Source organism: Melozone crissalis, unplaced genomic scaffold (genome assembly GCF_028551555.1).
Source record: "Melozone crissalis strain CALT ecotype California unplaced genomic scaffold, PUWL_Pcris_2 ptg000016l_1, whole genome shotgun sequence".
NCBI lineage: Eukaryota > Metazoa > Chordata > Aves > Passeriformes > Passerellidae > Melozone > Melozone crissalis.
The window spans coordinates 8409197-8426988 of NW_026535794.1; the positions used below are offsets into that span (position 1 = coordinate 8409197).

The window sequence follows — 17792 nt, forward strand, 5'->3', positions numbered from 1 at the left end:
CTGTATATTTGCAAAGAAAATGTTCTCAGCACTCTCATGCTTTTCAGATTGCTGGATCATCATTAGCTATTATTTGAATAAAAGAATAAGTATTATTATAATATTTTAATTATAATATTATAATTTTTGTAATATTATATGTAATATTATATAAGTATTTGCCTAAAAATCAGAAAAAACAGTTCTGAGCCAGGAGTGGCATTTCTTACAATCCCATCCTGTAAACACAGCATTACTTTTTGATATTCTACCCCACTTTATGTCATTAGCTACTTTTTCCCAGGATCAGAAGGCAATGATTACTAACTCTCCACTGCTGGATCGTGCCCAAAAAGCGGCTGCTGCTGCAGTTGCTGCTGTTGCTGCTGGTGGTGTTGTGGCTGCTGGGCTGCAACTGGAAGCTGTAGTGCTTGAGGTGTCTGAGTTAAGTGCTGCGCTGCCTGATTCTGCATTTGCTGCTGCTGGTGCTGCTGGTGCAGTCGCTGTAAGTGCTGCTGCTGCAGCTGCTGCTGCTGATGTTGCAGCTGTTGCTGTTGCAGCTGCTGCTGTTGCAGGTTCTGCTGCTGCAGCTGTTGCAGCTGCTGCTGTTGCTGCTGCAGCTGTTGCAGCTGCTGTTGCAGCACATGCTGCTGCTGGAACTGGAGCTGCTGCGGAGGGCGGTGCAGCTGCTGCTGCGCGTGGAGCGGCTGCTGCGGGAACTGGAGCTGCTGCTGGGAGAACTGGTGCTGCTGATGGACTTGCTGCTGCTGCTGCTGCTGGGGAAACTGGTGAGGCTGCTGCTGCTGGAAAGGCTGCTGGGAGATCTGGGGTTGCTGCTGCTGCTGCTGCTGGAGCTGCATAAGTTGCTGAGGTTGAAGGTGTAAAAGAGGATGGTGCTGTTGCTGCTGTGCTTGATGTGACTGCTGCAATAAATGTGTCTCTGGTGTTAGTTTCACTTGACTAAACAGCACCACATTTGGATGTCCCTGTTGGCTATGATTTACTTGTTGTTCTAAACTTTTTGTAGGTGCTGAAAGTGATTGTAATATCTAGAAAACAAAGATTATTTTTGTGACCTTTTGGTTGTCATTTGGTTTTAAAAATATTTAAAGAACTACTGGGAAAATACAATTCCTAAAAGAAAAGAACCCTACACCTAAATACCTTGTGAGCTAAACAAAATCTTTAAGTGCCTAATAGCAAAATGAAAAGACAGGACTTACACAAAAAGAAGAGTGGAGCTGCATGTGACTCCTAATAAACAGCAATGCACATTTTACTTAAATTTAAGATTAAAGCCCATCCTTGTATTATTAATAATTTTTCCAACAGCATTATGACTATTAACACTATATTAATAATTACATTGATCAACTGCAATATTAATTTTTAAAATCCCGCTGGCCCCTTAAATTCAGAGCTTAGTTCCATAGTCCTATTTTCACTTAAAAATTGTTAATGATACCTTCATTAATTAGTGCTGTTTGAAACCTTCATTAATTAGTGCTGTTTTGAACCAATTCAGAAAAATACAGCTTGTGTTTTAATCTCAATACCAAAAAGCAAAGAAACATTGAACTGCTGAGCAGTAAGGGTTTCTTGGGAAAAAACCCAAAACAACCTAACCTCCCTACTTAAGAATACTAGATTTTAGATTTATAGAGTGCTGAAGTAATCTAGAATTAAATTTTATTTTTAAATGTATAACCCACTGTTAAGAGAAAAATCATTTCACACTAAGCAGAAATAAGTTAGGCAGTGAATTTTTATGCATCAGAAAAGGGAAAATTAGGCAAAGTTCTAGTAGATTAGGATGAGTTCTACATATTTATTAAAATATTTTAATATAAACTACCTATTACATATGAGAAGGAGCAAGAGGAAATTCTAGACTTGCCATTCAGAAAGTCTTTTAAACATGAAATCAGCTTTGATGAACCCTGCAAAGCTTGTTTCCTTCAGCCTCACTACTTCAACACACACAGTGTCACCTTCAGCAACGTGTGTGTGAGAGAGGAATCAAAGCCCACCACCAGAGCACACAGCCAATTACTGTATCCTCTCAGCCATCCACCAACTCTCCATCAGAGGTGGCTCAAGTGTTTTCATAAGGCACATCAAAACATCTCAGGTGTCATTAAATAATTCTGATGTGGTTGGTATTGCACCCATGTGCAGCCATGATCATCAATGCATCACCCATCGCTCATGTCTCGGCAGCACCACATAGAAACATTCAAAAACTAAAAATAACACACACAAAAAATGTTTCATGGCTCGGTGTGAGGAGCTTCTCTCCACAACAAGTAGCAAAAGCCAAAATTACAGAAGCTTCAAGACATGTATTTCAAAATAAAAGCATTCAAAAGCATTCTATGGCTACATTCAGAAAGTAACTATGTATCTGTAAACACCTGATGATGACAGATTTTGCTACTTGGCAGAAATCTGAGATTCAAACTAAACACTAACTTTCCAATAATGTTCACTGAGACTTGCACTCATCGTTCAGGACAAAAAGAGAGAAGTTATAGGGGAAAAGGCAGAGCAGGTATTCCTCCCTCCAGGAAGCAGATTCACAATTCTAAGATGCAGAACCTTGGAGCTGGCCCAGCAGCCTGAGAGGGTGCTTGGTACAGCCCTCACACCTCATCATCCAGCCCCTGCTCCAGCAGCCTTTGGGTGAACAGAGACAAGCCAAAGCACACAAGCACCAGTGCCCTGTAGCTCTGCAAATAATGCTGACAGACAAATACTTCCACAGGGACACCACTGCTGTATTTGATGGCACAGTGACTGGGCTGGAGAGGATGTGCTGGCCAACTGAGCAAATGGTTGGCAGCTCTGCTCAGGCCTTGCCCAGAAGTCTCAGCCCTTAAACAATTCAAGGCACTGAGAAGAGGAATCTAATCAGATTTCAAATAAGCCTGTATTTCCATTTTGTATTCAGATGCCATATAATCAGCACAGAATCAACATTTCTGAGTGACTCCACACTGTGTGTTTAAGTACTGGCTGGAAGCCTCTATACTGCTCTGGCACCTTTCAAAGTTTTACCATCAGATGAACATGAAGAAAGGCACCAATGCAATTATTTAGGTGAAAGAAATGTCTAACATTTACCAGTGCCTACTTTACTCATGCTCCCTTCCCACAAACATCTAAGCATCTCAATGCTGCACCTGCAGCATGCTCACTTCTTGTTATTATCTTGTAGAAAAACATTCAACACAAGAGCTGCAATTATTTCAACTACACAAGTGGCATAAGGAAGTGTAAGTTAGAACTTCTCCATCATAATATGCACACTATATAACAACCTAACAATGCCCAGCAGAACAATGCAGTATAGAACTGGACCTGCTGTGGGAACAATCAATTCCACAATTTCATGTGTTTATGGCATAATTCCTTGCACTGACTGAGAATCTAGAAGGATAGGAAAGAGTTTTCCTGAACTAGCAATATATTTCTACAATAATGTTTTTCCCTCTCTTACCAAGAAGCCCTTACTGCAAACCTAAACCATGCTGCAGTTATACACAGCTTTTCCTTTTCCATATGTTTTTTTCCAAATGCATTCTGTGAACTTGCTAGAAATTAAGTTACTTATTACAAGGAAATTACGAATTTGGCTACAATTTTAAGTAATAAGAGAAAGTATTAACTTTGGGTATTTCAAGAACAGCAAAAGAAAACTGAAGTTCTTGGACACTATAGCTCCCAAGAAAAAGTCCAATAGCTTATAAATTAAAAATCCAACACTTACATGTGCTACATTTGATGGTCTATTAATCTGCTGAATATCAGCACTATTAGTAATATTCCTTAACGTCCGCACGGCGGGACTCCACGTGGCCATCATTTCCTGGCGGTCAGAACTTTGGGCACCTTGCACTGAAGCCATGAGGTTGCCTCTCATATCAGGAGGCAAAATGTTACCTGGCACTGGTGGGACATTGGCACACAAATTAATCAACCCGGAGTCCTTCCCTTGAGGCAACCTACGCTTTGCTGCAGATGCCTGTGGGACTTCAGCTGGGGTCCAGTTCAAATTCCTTTCTTGCTTTTCTGGAGAGGAATCGGAAGAATCATCGAACATCAGTTCCCCTTTTGCCTTATCAGCAGTAGTAGATTTTGGTGAAAAAGCTTGATCACCCACAGGTGATCCTTCTCGAGAAGATGCTGGGCTTGATAATTTTTCATCAGTACTAGCCTCATTTTGTGAATCTTGTTCTTCATTTTCTGCTTCTTCCTCCTCTTCCTCCTCCTCCTCCTCTTCCTCCTCGTATATAATTAAACGAGGATGATAAGGAGTCTCTTCTTTTTTACTCTTATCAGCTATAGAATCCAGTACCCAGTCTGGGGTCACAATTTTAATGCTGTCCCGTTTATAAGCACATTCATATTTTTCCTGAGGGGGAAAAAAAAAGTTATTTAAAGACAAAAACAATCACAAATAAGTTCTCTGAGATCAGGGCTAGAGCACGGAAAGGAAGGTTACAAGGACTTGTCCAATACCAGAGAGTGATCTTACCCAGATTCAACAGGACTTACACTGTGCAGAACCACAATTCCAAGAGATTAAAATGAAAAAAAACCAAATTTTCCACATTTACACCATAAAGGACTCAGAAGGCACAAGTGCAGAAGATGAATGTCTTCACTTGCAAAATTCTTCTCTAACCCAATCATCAAAATATTCCAACCCAGCAGCGAGGAACATCATGGTCAATAGTAAAATACATGTGATTTTAGGAGGACATTAAGGCAAGTCAAAATACAGTTTATGTTTTATCCACTATTAAAAAAAAGTTAAAAAAATAAAAAAACCCAGTCCCACTATGAAAAAGCATTTGGGGGAAAAAGTCAGAATTCCATAATAAAGTAGAGACAAATATTTAAAAGTTGGTCACTGAAAGAAAAGCACCTCAGCAGAACATATCTTAAATCTTAAAGCTTCACTGTTTCCTTTCCTAATAAACAGAGTAGACACAGAATCAGTGTCCTATTTATTCAAATATCTTCTTTAATGGAAACTCCTCACATACATCAAAACAGTACAGAAAAAAAACTTTCTTTCAAAAATTTGAAACTTATTTCAGGATCTAATATTTAGAAATGATTGAGCTTTTATGTCAAACAACATAAATTAACAACAAGCACATTCAGAGGAAGTTAATATAGTGATTCTCTGAAATTAATTCTTACAATGAAACTGTCATTCATGCACAATAAAGAGATTGGAGTTATAATCAAGTTTATTTGCCAACACAAGATTTTATTCTTTCATTCTGGTAAGAATTATTAACAATCTTGTTTTCTTATCCTGTAATCCTCTCAGAGCAATCATGTAAGTTTTCATAGTGAAATAAATGTTCTTGTTACAAACTGCTGCAGTTTCCCTTGTAGGGTATCACAGCAGCAGGACTGGAAGCAGAAAGTAATAATCCCATAAAACTGTTCCCATTCCATGATTGTGTGCATTAAAATATTTGTATCCTACAGACAGAGAATGCTAAAACCTCTTAAATTTTCTTGACTGGAAAGCTAAAGACAACATCCTTTGTTCTAAGAAGCTTCTTATTTAAGCTTTTAAGTAAGCTATTAAGGTATGATTCTTAATGCATTCATTGGTTCTTACAAGCAAAATTTTAGGTAATAAAGTTTTCTCAAGCTTTATATTTTATTGTGATGAAAGGGACAACTAGAATGGTGTTCAACACACCCTTCTTAACAGTCCACAGAAGAAATATCAAGCACTTAATAAAAAAAAAAAAAAAACAACACACACACATATTCAGCAAAAAGAACCCAGCCCTACAAAGGTTCCTATATTTTAAAGAAGGAAAAGCACTCATTTCCCATAGTCACAATTTCTCTTCTCCCAGTGCCAGCCCATGTTTTATTCCTCAATATTTCAATTTTGTCCCTTGTTTTTCTTCACTGATTCTGTATCTGTGGATTTATAATATAATCACAATCACTAACGACTGTGATATATCAAAATTAGGCTAAGACAAACAAGATACAGAATAAAATTCTTTATTCAAACTGGAATTCAAATACCAGTGTGAAATTGGACATCCTTTAAATTAATCAGGCTTAAAGCCATGCAGAAAATAAGTGCAAACTGAATAGCTGCAATGCCTAATTTTGCCGAATTTAGTTGTTAATCAACAGTGCTAAGAATTCTAACTTCAGGCAGATAGAAAATTTTTGACTACTTGAAAGCAAATGAGAGCTACAACAAGAACTGCACATGCAATAAACTCTTACCCCCTTTGGCTCAGGCACAATCAAGTGAGTACATTTCTTATTGAGGCTCAGCTGGCAATTCCCTCCATAAAAAGTAATCAAAGCCCACAGCGTACTTCGGTCTTCAGATGAAACCTAAAAGGAAGGTGGAAAAGCCTTTTAGCTCTGTGCACCCAGCTGCCTTCAGCTGCAAGAATTTCAGTAATCCACAGCACACCATTTACAAGGCTGGCTAATGTATTACCTATCACTTTTAAATACCAAATTAGCAAGTAATAAAGGGAAAAAAAAGGTGACAAAGACACGCAAGAAAAACCACTAAAGAGTAATTTTTAACCTAAAGAGACAGAGGAAACAAAGAGGGAAAAAAAGTCATAGTACAACAGAAAGACTGGTATCTCTTTTCAAAAAAAGCAAACATCCCACATATAATGCACACTGGAGTAGACTGAAATATGGTTTACTTCTTACCTGAGAGAGACAAGCAGTGACTCCAAAAAAGATCTGGCATGATTCTGGAGAAAAGCCATTTACACTGGAAAGCAGGTGTCAAGGATGCAAAATAATCAGATAAGTTTCCTGAAGGACATTAGAAGGAAATGAAACAGTCTACGCAGTACTTCTCAGATCATACCAAGTACATGACCATTCCAAAACTTTCATCTTTGAAAGCACATTGACTGTTTGCAATAGGAGTTTATGCATCAAGAAAAAAACCTGATGTACAAAGTGAATCAGAACACCATCAATATTATGATCAATTTTGGTAACATTCTAAACCAGAATTAACCTGGGAAAGACAGATGGATCATCAGACTTTTGCAACTTGCCCCTCTTTTCCACACTTTCATATGATCTTGTGTTTGAGATCTATGCACATTTGTTACAAAAAAATGACTACAGAAACAGGTGTACATTGTGTCACATGCAGACAGAGATTTTTTAAATGAAACAAAATTATTTTTCCTGTGATGCTGACAGATGCACCAGGAACACTCACGTTTTGAAGGCCAGAAGAGACAGCACACAGCAAGCTGATGACAAAGCTGAGAGCACTTTAAAACTTCAGAATAAATTACTGCCATAACCCAGAATAACTCAAGAAGTTCAAGCCTGATGAACATCCTAAATTGTTCTCCATTTCATCCAAGGCAGAAATTCAGTACTGGATCTTTCAGAAGTGCACATGTGTCTACTCCCTGCCTGAGTCCCTACTGCTAGCACATAAAGCAGACAGTCAGTATTTAACTTTTAGGAGGTCCATCAGTTTGCCTGGAGCTTGCACTCTCTAAAGAACAGGAGTGAAAGAGACTCGTTTTTAAAAGTTACAAGCAGCATAACAATAAAATAAAACAGAGGGAATAGAGAAAAACTCACTTTTCTTCTTGCCATCAACAAAAGCTCAGAAGTGCTCTGATTCTCTTTTATCTATACAAGACCATTGAAAAACAAACCTCCTCACTCTTGCTTTTGCTGCAAAAGAAATTGCCAGCCCTCTTTAAGGCATTATAGCCACAGTTTTCACACGTGAAATTCCTTCTTCAGAGTCTGCTTCCAGCTTCGTTTTTCTGCCACTTCCCTTCCACTGCAGGTTAGTCAGACTTTGCACACATCAGTGAGCAGAGCACAGGAGAACATTCTGCCATCTTAAGTTCTCTCTGGTAAAAACAACTTCCACTAAAAAAATAAAAAAATTACTGTGCTTTTACAATGTATTAAATCTTTCTATATTAAACTTTACCTTTAGCAACTGACAGGGAAATGCCCATCAAATAAGCACGGGAATTGGTAAGGAAACATAAAATCCTTAAAACTCTTATTAGATCCATATGTCTAACTGACACAAGATGTTCCTAGGACTTGGTTCTTCAGAAATTCAATGACCACTTTGACCATTACCAAATTAAAAAGAAACTAAAGACAAAAATGCAGAATCTCAAACTTCTGGCCTAACAGGGTCCAAAAGCAATCAGCTAGAAAAGCTAAGCTGTTCCTATTAATGACTGTATTTGTTTCATTATGGCAGTGCCTAAATCCCCAATGAAAGGCCAGATGTCACTGCACTAGAAGTCATAAAGAGACTGAAACAGGCTAAAACCAAGTAAAGACTTAACAACCCATTTTAGTGAGCACAATAAGGCTCAGAGTAAAACCTAAACCCACCATGTTCTAAGGACATGAAGTGCTAGGAAGTCAAAGGTCCAAGGACACATTTATTGCTCACAGGTGCGCAAAACTTCCTTCTTCCATGCAGCTGAAGCACAAGTCACTACTGAGACCTGGTCTTTTCATTTGGCCATTCCAATGTTCCCACAATAAAGACTTCCTGAGCAATAGCCATTGAGAGCTACATTCCCACATTTATAGCTACAATTTAATTATGGACTGCACCATTCCATTGTTTCATCAGTTTATTTCTCTTCTGGGTATCCAATAACATCAGCTCTTAGAGTAGCCTTTTAAAAACCCTGGTTGCAGGTGGAAAACAAATTTTTAATAGTGCAACTTCTTCATGTGAAAGAACATCAATAAAGCTAACATCAATGTTAGGTTACTTAAATCTGAAAATGTAGCTAATTCCAAGCTTTTTTTTTTTTGGCAAACACTCCTCATGGACAGGGAGAAGGTTTAGAGATGTGTACCATAAGCAACTAAACACTCATCCTGATGATGAAAGCACAACAAACACATTTATTATGTCCAGACACAAATGACCAAAATCACTAGCCTAGATCACATCACAGAAACACAGCAAGTTGCAAAGGCACACACCTTAAACTATTGGGTATAAACCAGAAATTCTGAATCTCTGAAGCACATTAAGGCCTGAATTCCTAGTATGAACACCTGGATTCTTGCACCTAGCAGCTCTTGTTTTCCATTTGATAACAGCTGTCCTGTGAGTGCCTATGAAGCACAAAATAGGCAAAAGGACAGGAAAACTGAGCACAAAGAAGCTCCCAGCACACTGCAACCTTGGCAGGCAAAGCACCATTTTAGAAGTTTAAGCAGAACCTATTTGAAACAGACTTGAATCCTTCACTGGTACCCATTTTAACACGTTTTCTACAGAATTTTGAACTTAAAAGGATACGGCAGGAGAGCTCCACAACGAACAGACAAGATCACCCAAGAAGGCTGGAAAAAACAAAAACCTGGTTTTAGACATTAAAATTCTTGCTCTACATGCACAAAATATGAATTACCTTCCAAGTTCATGCTTTGGCTAGTTTTAATATACATGTCCTAGCTTTGGAAGTCTAAGTGTTTCACAGACATTGCACTTCGTCTGAAAAAAACCTTTTCATTTATTTGCAAGAGTTCACAAAAAGACAGCTCAAAGGTTGTGCAGCAACCCCTTTCTCTCATGTCATTTACAGTATTTATTCATCCTCCCTCTTTCTGCAGTTTTTACTTGCAAGAAAAAATAATTCAGATAATCCTATCCTACACTCATCAGCAAGGAGTGCAGAACCACAGCCTTACACAGAATGAGTTTTCTAGAGACAGAACAATGCTGGCTGCTGAGCAGGGATGGCCCCTCTCTGACAGTATTCTGGGACAGGAGGGCTCAAAGGGACACAGGGAGGTGGCACTGAGTGGAGGAGATGTAGGACACTGGTCCAGTGCAGCAGGTAAGGAAGAATGGGCAAAGAGTGACATCACATTCAGAATGGAATTACTTTTCCTCAAAAGACAAACAAAAGAATATATGGTGGAAACTGTGTTTATGGTGGCCCAGTTCTGGTTATTCTCCTTCCCCTATAAGGCATAATACAAAAAATAGCTAAAAACACTTAAATTCCAACTCCTCAGCCCTCTGGAAAAAAAATAAAGATCTTTTCTTCCCTTAAGTTTTTAATCTTCCTTTTTCCCTATTACCAGCTACTTCTGCCTCTGACTTCCAGTCCCTTTAATACTTAGCCTGATCTTCTTGATTACAGATCACGCTGTGATGTTTTCAGGTCAAGCCAAGTGACATTAGTGAAAGATTTGCTCTCCTCCAGCAAATGAGTTGGCAGTTATGAAGCAAATTAAATTATTTAAGTGGCATTAGAGAGCAGGAAGTGCTCTCTACAATGTTGATGTCCTTCCTTCCCATGAAAATGGCAGCAGTTTCCTTGCTTATGAAGTTAAATTACACCAAAAACCACTTCAGAAAAGGAACTACAAATTAACCAGCACACCCAGTATTACCATAAGAGTTCCTAGCCAAGCACCTTTCATTTTTTGGAGTTAATTCACAGTTCTGCACTGTCAGGTGAGCTCTCATGACAAAACCTATCAAAATTCTCTACTGCAACCTGCACCTGTATGGAAAAAATAACCCAAAATCATGGACTCAAAGGCATCAGCAGTGAAATTCCAGAGTCATTTCTTCCAATCTCTCTCATGATTTCCAGAGTGACAAGTTCACATATTCAAAGATGAAGCCCATAATTTTTCACTGACAAATACCCTACTATTGAAAGTAGTAACAAAATACTGGTAATTCCAGTGTAAGAAAGGAAAAAATACTAAAAAAAAAAAAAAAAACATAAAAAAACTAAGTAAGGAGGAATAAACCCCCTAATTTTCTACAAGTTTCTGTAGTCCATAATTAGCATAGTACATATATGCAGAATGAACAAAATTATTTTGCACTTTGCCAATTTTATGTGTTTTTAAAAAAACCTTCCTCAACTACTACTTATTCTAAATTGTTTTCCACTGCCAAAAGCTTTTAAGAACCTTTCCTTCAGAAATACTTCTAAAGTAGAACTAACAGGACATCATCTCACAGATGACTGAAAGAAAAATCTGAAAAACATCCAAAGCAGAGCACTAAAAATTACCCACACCACTGATAGATACAGAGCAACAAGCAGAAGGAGAGAACAGAACTGTAACAGAATCTGCAAGTCAGGATTAAAGTTTGTGTCACAAGAATGTAAGATTTTTCAATACATGTTTTATTCAGTCATCATCCAAAGATGAATATTTTGTGCTAAGAATGAAGGATCTATGTCAGTAGTTTGACAATATCATGGATGAGTCACTCACCTTTACCACAGGGAGATCAAAAACTTCTCGAGATTCTCCAACTTCTGGATTGTCCCCATCTTCTGAAATAATATGTGAGGCCAGTGCATTGTAAGAAACTTCCTTTGCTTTCCCAGCTTTCAGAAGTTGGATAACCTAAACCCAAAAGAGGACAGGGAGAACTCAGCCATTTTTAGCAACTTTTATTTGAGAAAAACATTCCTGCAAGAAGACACTGACACTGGATGGATGGATGAATATAACCTTCTCTCTTGGCTGCCCTCCTGTAGGTGCCAGAACTTTTCCTGAAATTGCCAAACACATTTAAATCCTGACTGCCAAAGGTTTACACCTCTTCTATATTTCCATCATTGCATCTGAAGAGCTACCTTTCAAAATAATTGATGATAGGGTAGGAATTGGGGAATTGAAAGGTTTTTCCAAAACATGTATTCCTCAAAAAATGTATTAAAACAATTTTCCTTCATGCAGGGAAGGAAAGGTCTTCTAAATGTTTGTTTTTGCATAGGGTAGATCTGGAAGTGCTTGAATATACTTTACAGTAAGAAGCTGAATTCTAAGGACTAAGTGATTTTGTGAAATACAGAAGAAAAACAACAAGTAGGACTCATGCTCCCTAAATTAGTACCTTGAGGAGCTGGAACTGAAGTGCTTCACTCCACTGCTGCGCCCTGAGAATGGAAAACACCTCCCAGCTACCAAAGCACAGCTCACTCCCAATTTGCAAGAACCAAATAGCAGGTGCTGCTTTAAGAGTTCAGAGTTCTCTCAGCTCTGCTGTACTGATCTGTGTGATGAACCCAGCCCTGTGCCCCAAAACCAGGACTTTCATTTAAACTAAGAAGGCAACAGAGAGGTAGTGGGGAGTAGAGGGGAGGAGGAGAAAAATGATTTAAAACATTACAGTTTAAAAGAGTTCAAAAGTTAAAAATGCCATTTAAGATCATTGTTTCATTTCTCTTTGATTTAGAACAAAACTGGTGTGATGTCCATCTCCCAAAACCTGCCAGGGACAGATGCCTGTCCCTGCAAACCTGCTGGGGACATTCCCTTCAAAACAGAGCTCTGCCCACAGCAGTGAACAGCACAGAGCAAGGCAATGCATTCACCAAAGCATTAATTAATTAATTGGTCCTTAAGCAATTACTCCCTACCCTGTACACTCACCAGGACAAAGAAGCACAAAAAGAGACTCTCAAAACACAGCACCAAGCCATTTTATAAAGCATTTCTGTCAAGCAGAAAAACAGGGATAGAAAAATCACCACTTACTGAGAAGGCAATTTTGGCACTTCCTGACAGAAGTGGCTGACTTTAAAACTCCATTAAAGAAAACAAAAGTCAACTTTTTTTCTGCAATGGATGAATATTACCAAAACAAATGCTCTAAAATAACCAAGAAAATTGATCATGAGCTTGCTGTTCTCACCAGTGCCAGAAACAGGAGTGAATGTTTCCATTTTGCACACCAATCTCCTAAACCATGATACACCTTCCTTCATGAAATCCATAAAGAAATATCACTCCAAAGGGAGAAGCTAAATCCAAATAACACTTTTGAAAACAGAAGACATTTAGGAACAGTCCCAGCACAAGAGCTCCCTGTCTCACACAGCTCCCCCTGAGTTACAATCCCATTCAACTGCTCATTTAGGGGAAGGCTAAAAAAGGAGTGAACGTCATGAGAACTGAGAACCCAAATCTGACAGCATCACAAAGCAGCTATGAATAATGTGCTAAAAGTATGATTTTTTTACATAAAAACAATGTTGCATTACAGAACTTGTGCAAAGCATCTGCTTATACAAAAAGTTACACCAGTTTAATGTAGTTTAAACACTATGATAGATAATAACACATTTGATTATTTTATGTGTCATGAAAAAAACTCTTCCTAATTTAGCTCACATCAGCTCCCAAACTCCTCTCAGAATACATAACTTCTTCAGATTAAGCAGTGCCTGCACTGAAAAGTGGTATTGCCACAATTAAAGAACTCACTTACATTGATATCAACCATATAACCAGAAAATATGAACCTGTAACTAGAAAGCATAATGCTGAAAAGCCTTAATATGAACACTGTAAAAATCCTGCATTTAAGTATTGGTTTATACCCATTAAATTAATTTTTTTGGGGAGGGGAAGGGAAGATTTAAAATTTTATATTGTTCTCTCCCACTAAAATCTGTGTTGGAACAAACAAGAGGAATAGTTCAAAATTAAGAAGACAATGGACATATAAAAATTAATTAAACAAGATAACCAAACTACAAATATCCTGTTCAAAGACCTTGTGCTGCATTGCATTACTTTTTATCTCTTTCTGAAGGAAATATTGATTTTAATTGGTGTTTCCAAAACATTGGTTTGGGATTTTATGTTTGAGGAAAGCAGGAAGAGCATTTATTAAAACAAAAAGAGGAGCTGACATCTACTCATCACCCTCAGTAGGGTGTGGGGAGCAAAATGCACCCAGTGGAATGGAATGGGATGGAATGGGATGGATTTGAAGTTGAGAGCCAGCCCAACTCTCCCTCATTTGCCAGAGAACACCTCAGCACAATTCCAGACTTTTGCTTCCCTTCCAGTTAATGCTGCACATGCTTTAATAGGCAGCAGGTATGCAGTTATTCACCTGAAAAAAAAAATACCTTTTTTCCTCTTACTCTTGGATTTGTTTTGATTAGCATCCTCACTTGTGCTAGGTCTGTTTTAATATTTATTACAGTAACAGTTTTCTGTGAAATCATTTAGAAATTTAAGCTGATCAAAGTGTGCTCCTCCCCAGAAGATGAAGGAGGAAAAAAATCAAGTTGGCATCCACTGGTGTATGAAGCAGCAAAAAGTGTCAAAGATATTTGTATTCTTATATCAGTCATGGGACAAATTTCACTCTAAGAACTGTGTGAGTTTGATTTACAATACCTGCATTCTGTCTTGGCTCAAAACACCAAAATGATAAATGCTCCTCACACTCAGGTGCCCCAGGGTACACTTACAGGAGGGTGTCCTGCTCTCAGCAAGGGTAAGAGTTAATTTATTTTCAGTAGCTGCTACAGGTCTGTGTTTTGGATTCAGAGTGGGAATAATGTTGATAACACACTGATGTTTTGGTTTTTGCTAAGCAGTGTTTATCCTAAGTCAAGGACTATTTTTCTGTGTTATGCTCTGCCAGTGAGGAGGAACAAAAAAGTCTGGGAGGGAGCACAGCCCTGACAGGGGACCCAAACTGGCCAAAGGGATATTCCACACCAAAGCAGGTCATGCCCAGGATATAAACTGGGGGAGTTACCCCTAAAAAGGACTGATCTGGAGTCAGGAATGAAGTCTGGCATCTGACAGTGCACAGTGAGCAAATGTACTGCACACCACTTGCTTGGGGTTTCCTTTATTTCCTTTTCTCTCACCATTATTATTTACCATTAACATTGTACCTTACCTGGTTTTCAATTATTAAACTGTTTTTATATCTCAGCCTGTAAGTTTAATTTTGGAATCTCCTCCCCATTACAGTGCACAGGGTGGGGGTGAGAGAGCAGCAGTGTTGTGCTTAACTGCCAGCTGGGCTTGAGCTGGTACAGAGGGTTCTCCCAGGAGCTGGCCCTGAGCTCAGCCCAGCCCAGCTCACCTCCTCACACTGAAACCTCTGTCTCCCAAGCCAGGCAGAGGAAAATTCAATGCACTGAATCAAAGCCCTATGACAATGACTCTGACTGCAAAGAAGAATAAAATTTAACATGAGAAAGAAAGCCAGCTTAAGAGAATGCTGGTCTACTTGCCCTATGGGAAATCTGCTCATTGTCCTCCCATGTCAACACACAACTAAGAACAGGCTTTGCAGGACACTGCTCCTATAACAAGTGATGTGCCAGAGTGCTACAGGATTTTTGCACTCATCCTCATACACAGACTAACATTGCTGCTGTAGAGTTTTTTGGTAAGTACAGGAATCTGTTATCTGAGTGCTAAGCCACTATTAAAAATTTTATGTGTAAAGACTTAATGGCTTAAGAACTAAATTTTATATCTAGAGACCTGTCTAAAGAAGTTTTCATTCTGATCTTTAACTGTATTCTTCCCAGACTGTATTTCTTTTAGCACAATAGGGAAGAAAACCATCTGAACAGGCCAGTGCCTGTGAGTCCAGGTCACTTACAGGCATCCGAGACTCAGTGAGTGCCAGGACAGGATGCTAAAGGAACCCAACGCTGAACTGAGACTTTATTGCAGCAAATACCAGAGAGGCAAGACTTTAACTTCAGCGTGAAGCATGCAGTAACCTGCTCGCAGGAAGCCGCTGTCCTAAAGCTCTCCGTAGGGCGCACTTCCAACACCTGTCTAATTGGACACGCCACAAAAACTTTGTTTCAACCACCTTCGCCCACCACGAGTGTTACGGCCAGGCCACCTGCATTACCCAGGGCACGGCCAGAGGGGCGGGCGGTCTCCGGCCTAAGCTACAGCAGCACCGCGCCGGGCGGCCCGGGGCGGTACCAGGGCCGTGCCCGGGGCCGCGCCAAGGCGGGAAGGTCTGGGCGGGAGGGAAGAGCCAGTCCGGCCCCCCGTGACGAGCCTTCCCCATGGCTTGTCCCCGCGTACCCGCACGGAACCGGGCACAGGGAGGGGCCGGGCCTGCGGAGCGCTCCAGTCCGGAGGAGCGGCGGCCGCTGCCCCCGCTGCCCGCCCGGCCCGGCCCGGCCCAGGAAGTCTCTCCGCCCGCTCCTCCTCCGCTCAGGCGGCTCCAGCGGGGCCTGCGCGGCGGGGCCGCGGCTCCCATGGCGGCGGCGGCGGTGCTTCCCGCGGACTCAGCCGGGATCGGTGCCGGGATCGGTGCCGGGATCGGGACCGGCCGCCTCCCCTCCCCCCCGGCCATCCCTCACGGTCCCTCCGGCGCGCGCTGCCCCCACTCCCGCCCTTTCCCCGTGAGGCGGCGCGAGCCGCGAGCCCGCGCGCGGCAGCCGGACGATTCCACAGTGCCCCCCCCGTCGGCATGGGGGGGGAACGGAGGGAAAGGCGGGAATGGTCTGAAGGGATGACCCGGTACCTTGGGGTCGATGTCTCCCACCACGAAGAACTTGACGTCTTTGAACATCTCCTCCGGGACTTTCAGTTCCTCCTCGTCGTCCGCCAACATGGTCCCGGACGGCAGCAGCGGGCACTCTCCCCCGCCCGCTATTCCCCCGCGCTCGCTGCAAAACCCGCCAGGGCCCGGGTCTCTCCCGTCCCCCTCCCCCCGCAGAGCCGCCGAACCGCGCGAGCAAGGCGCGCGCTGCGGGACACACCATCCCCCGTCGGGACGTAGGGGGGGTGGAAGGGGGAGGGGAGAGCCGCCCCCACAAAGCGGCTCCCCCCGCCCGATCAGCCACCACGGCTGCTGCAGGGCCGCGCCCGCTTCTGATCCACAGGCGCTATCCCCGCTCCTCTCTCATTCTCCGAACCGGAGCGGCAGACAGCATCCGGGTCCAGAGCTCCCCCCGCGCGGGATGCAATGGACTCGCCCCGATCGACAGAGGCGGGCAGCGGGGATACCCGGCCCCGCCCATTGCCGGGGGAGGGAAGGAAACAGCCCCTGGCCCCGCCCCTCGGGTCGCCCAGGCCCCGCCCCCTGGGGCCCCGCCCCTCGGCCCCGCCGTGAGGGGACGCGGGCGATGGCGGCGGGGCCGCTCAGGCGGCAGCGGCAGCCGATGGCTGTGGTGTGTATTCCAACAGCCAGCTCTTCAGTGAGGGCACCCACTGCTCTCGAAATCATTGCATACAACCGCTGAGGTGGGAAAAGACCTAAAAGGTCATCGAGCCCCACCGAAATAAAGTATTTTCTCTCAGAAACTGGAAAGCATGCATCTACATTGACAGTGAGGCATTCCCACCTAGAGAGGGATGTATCTTGCCTAACTATTTCAGATAACAGAAAACAATAATTATCACTTTCTATAGGTTAGAGTCACCAGAAAGAAACGAGCACTTTCAGAGCCTGCTTCATGTTGTATATTTTAAGCATTGCTGCATTGACAAGGATGCTTAAAATACAAATATTAGATAATATAATTGTATCTATATAATAAGCATTCTGTTTTCCAAAGTTTTGAACATCCTCATAATACTTTGATGTGGACAACGATTCCCTCTCATGCTTAGAGCAATGTTAAGAGATGGCATTGCAAGACTTAGTGAAATAAAAATACAGGGCACCAACTATTTCCCTTCTGCCTGCAAGGCCTGTCTCACTTTCTATTCTTATCTATGTTATTCTTGATACTATGGTAGAAACTATAAATTGTTTTACAAGTCATTTATTTACTGGATAAAATTTTACTGGGTAAAGGCTTCACCCAGGTCCCCTGGATCTCCCCATGACATTGTCTCCTTTCTACTCCAGCTATGCAAGAAATACCCAACATATAACCTGTTCTTTTTCCACTCCATAAAGGACATTTGGTTGAAAGTTTTACTGTTTTACCCACCCTCCCAATGAAATTTACATTTTAAAGTGAAAATCAAACTAAAAAGTC

The 17792-nt window shown here is 41.4% G+C and overlaps 1 protein-coding gene across 2 annotated transcripts in view; it reads right to left on the bottom strand.

Moving 5' to 3' along the window:
- Window positions 1-16458, bottom strand: part of PAXIP1 (PAX interacting protein 1) — a 31417-nt gene extending 14959 nt beyond the window's left edge. The window contains exons 1-7 of one of the 2 annotated variants that reach the window (XM_054274236.1): window positions 16328-16458; window positions 11281-11415; window positions 9332-9375; window positions 6709-6772; window positions 6259-6372; window positions 3749-4393; window positions 308-1028 (exon numbers count right to left, since the gene is read on the bottom strand). In XM_054274236.1, coding sequence (XP_054130211.1) covers window positions 308-1028; window positions 3749-4393; window positions 6259-6372; window positions 6709-6772; window positions 9332-9375; window positions 11281-11415; window positions 16328-16417 — 1813 coding nt within the window. In that variant the 5' untranslated portion in view covers window positions 16418-16458. Of the gene's footprint in view, window positions 1-307; window positions 1029-3748; window positions 4394-6258; window positions 6373-6708; window positions 6773-9331; window positions 9376-11280; window positions 11416-15439; window positions 15488-16327 lie in introns of those variants that run through there. The other variant, XM_054274237.1, reaches the window with a different exon arrangement.
- Between the last annotated feature and the right edge of the window lie 1334 nt (window positions 16459-17792).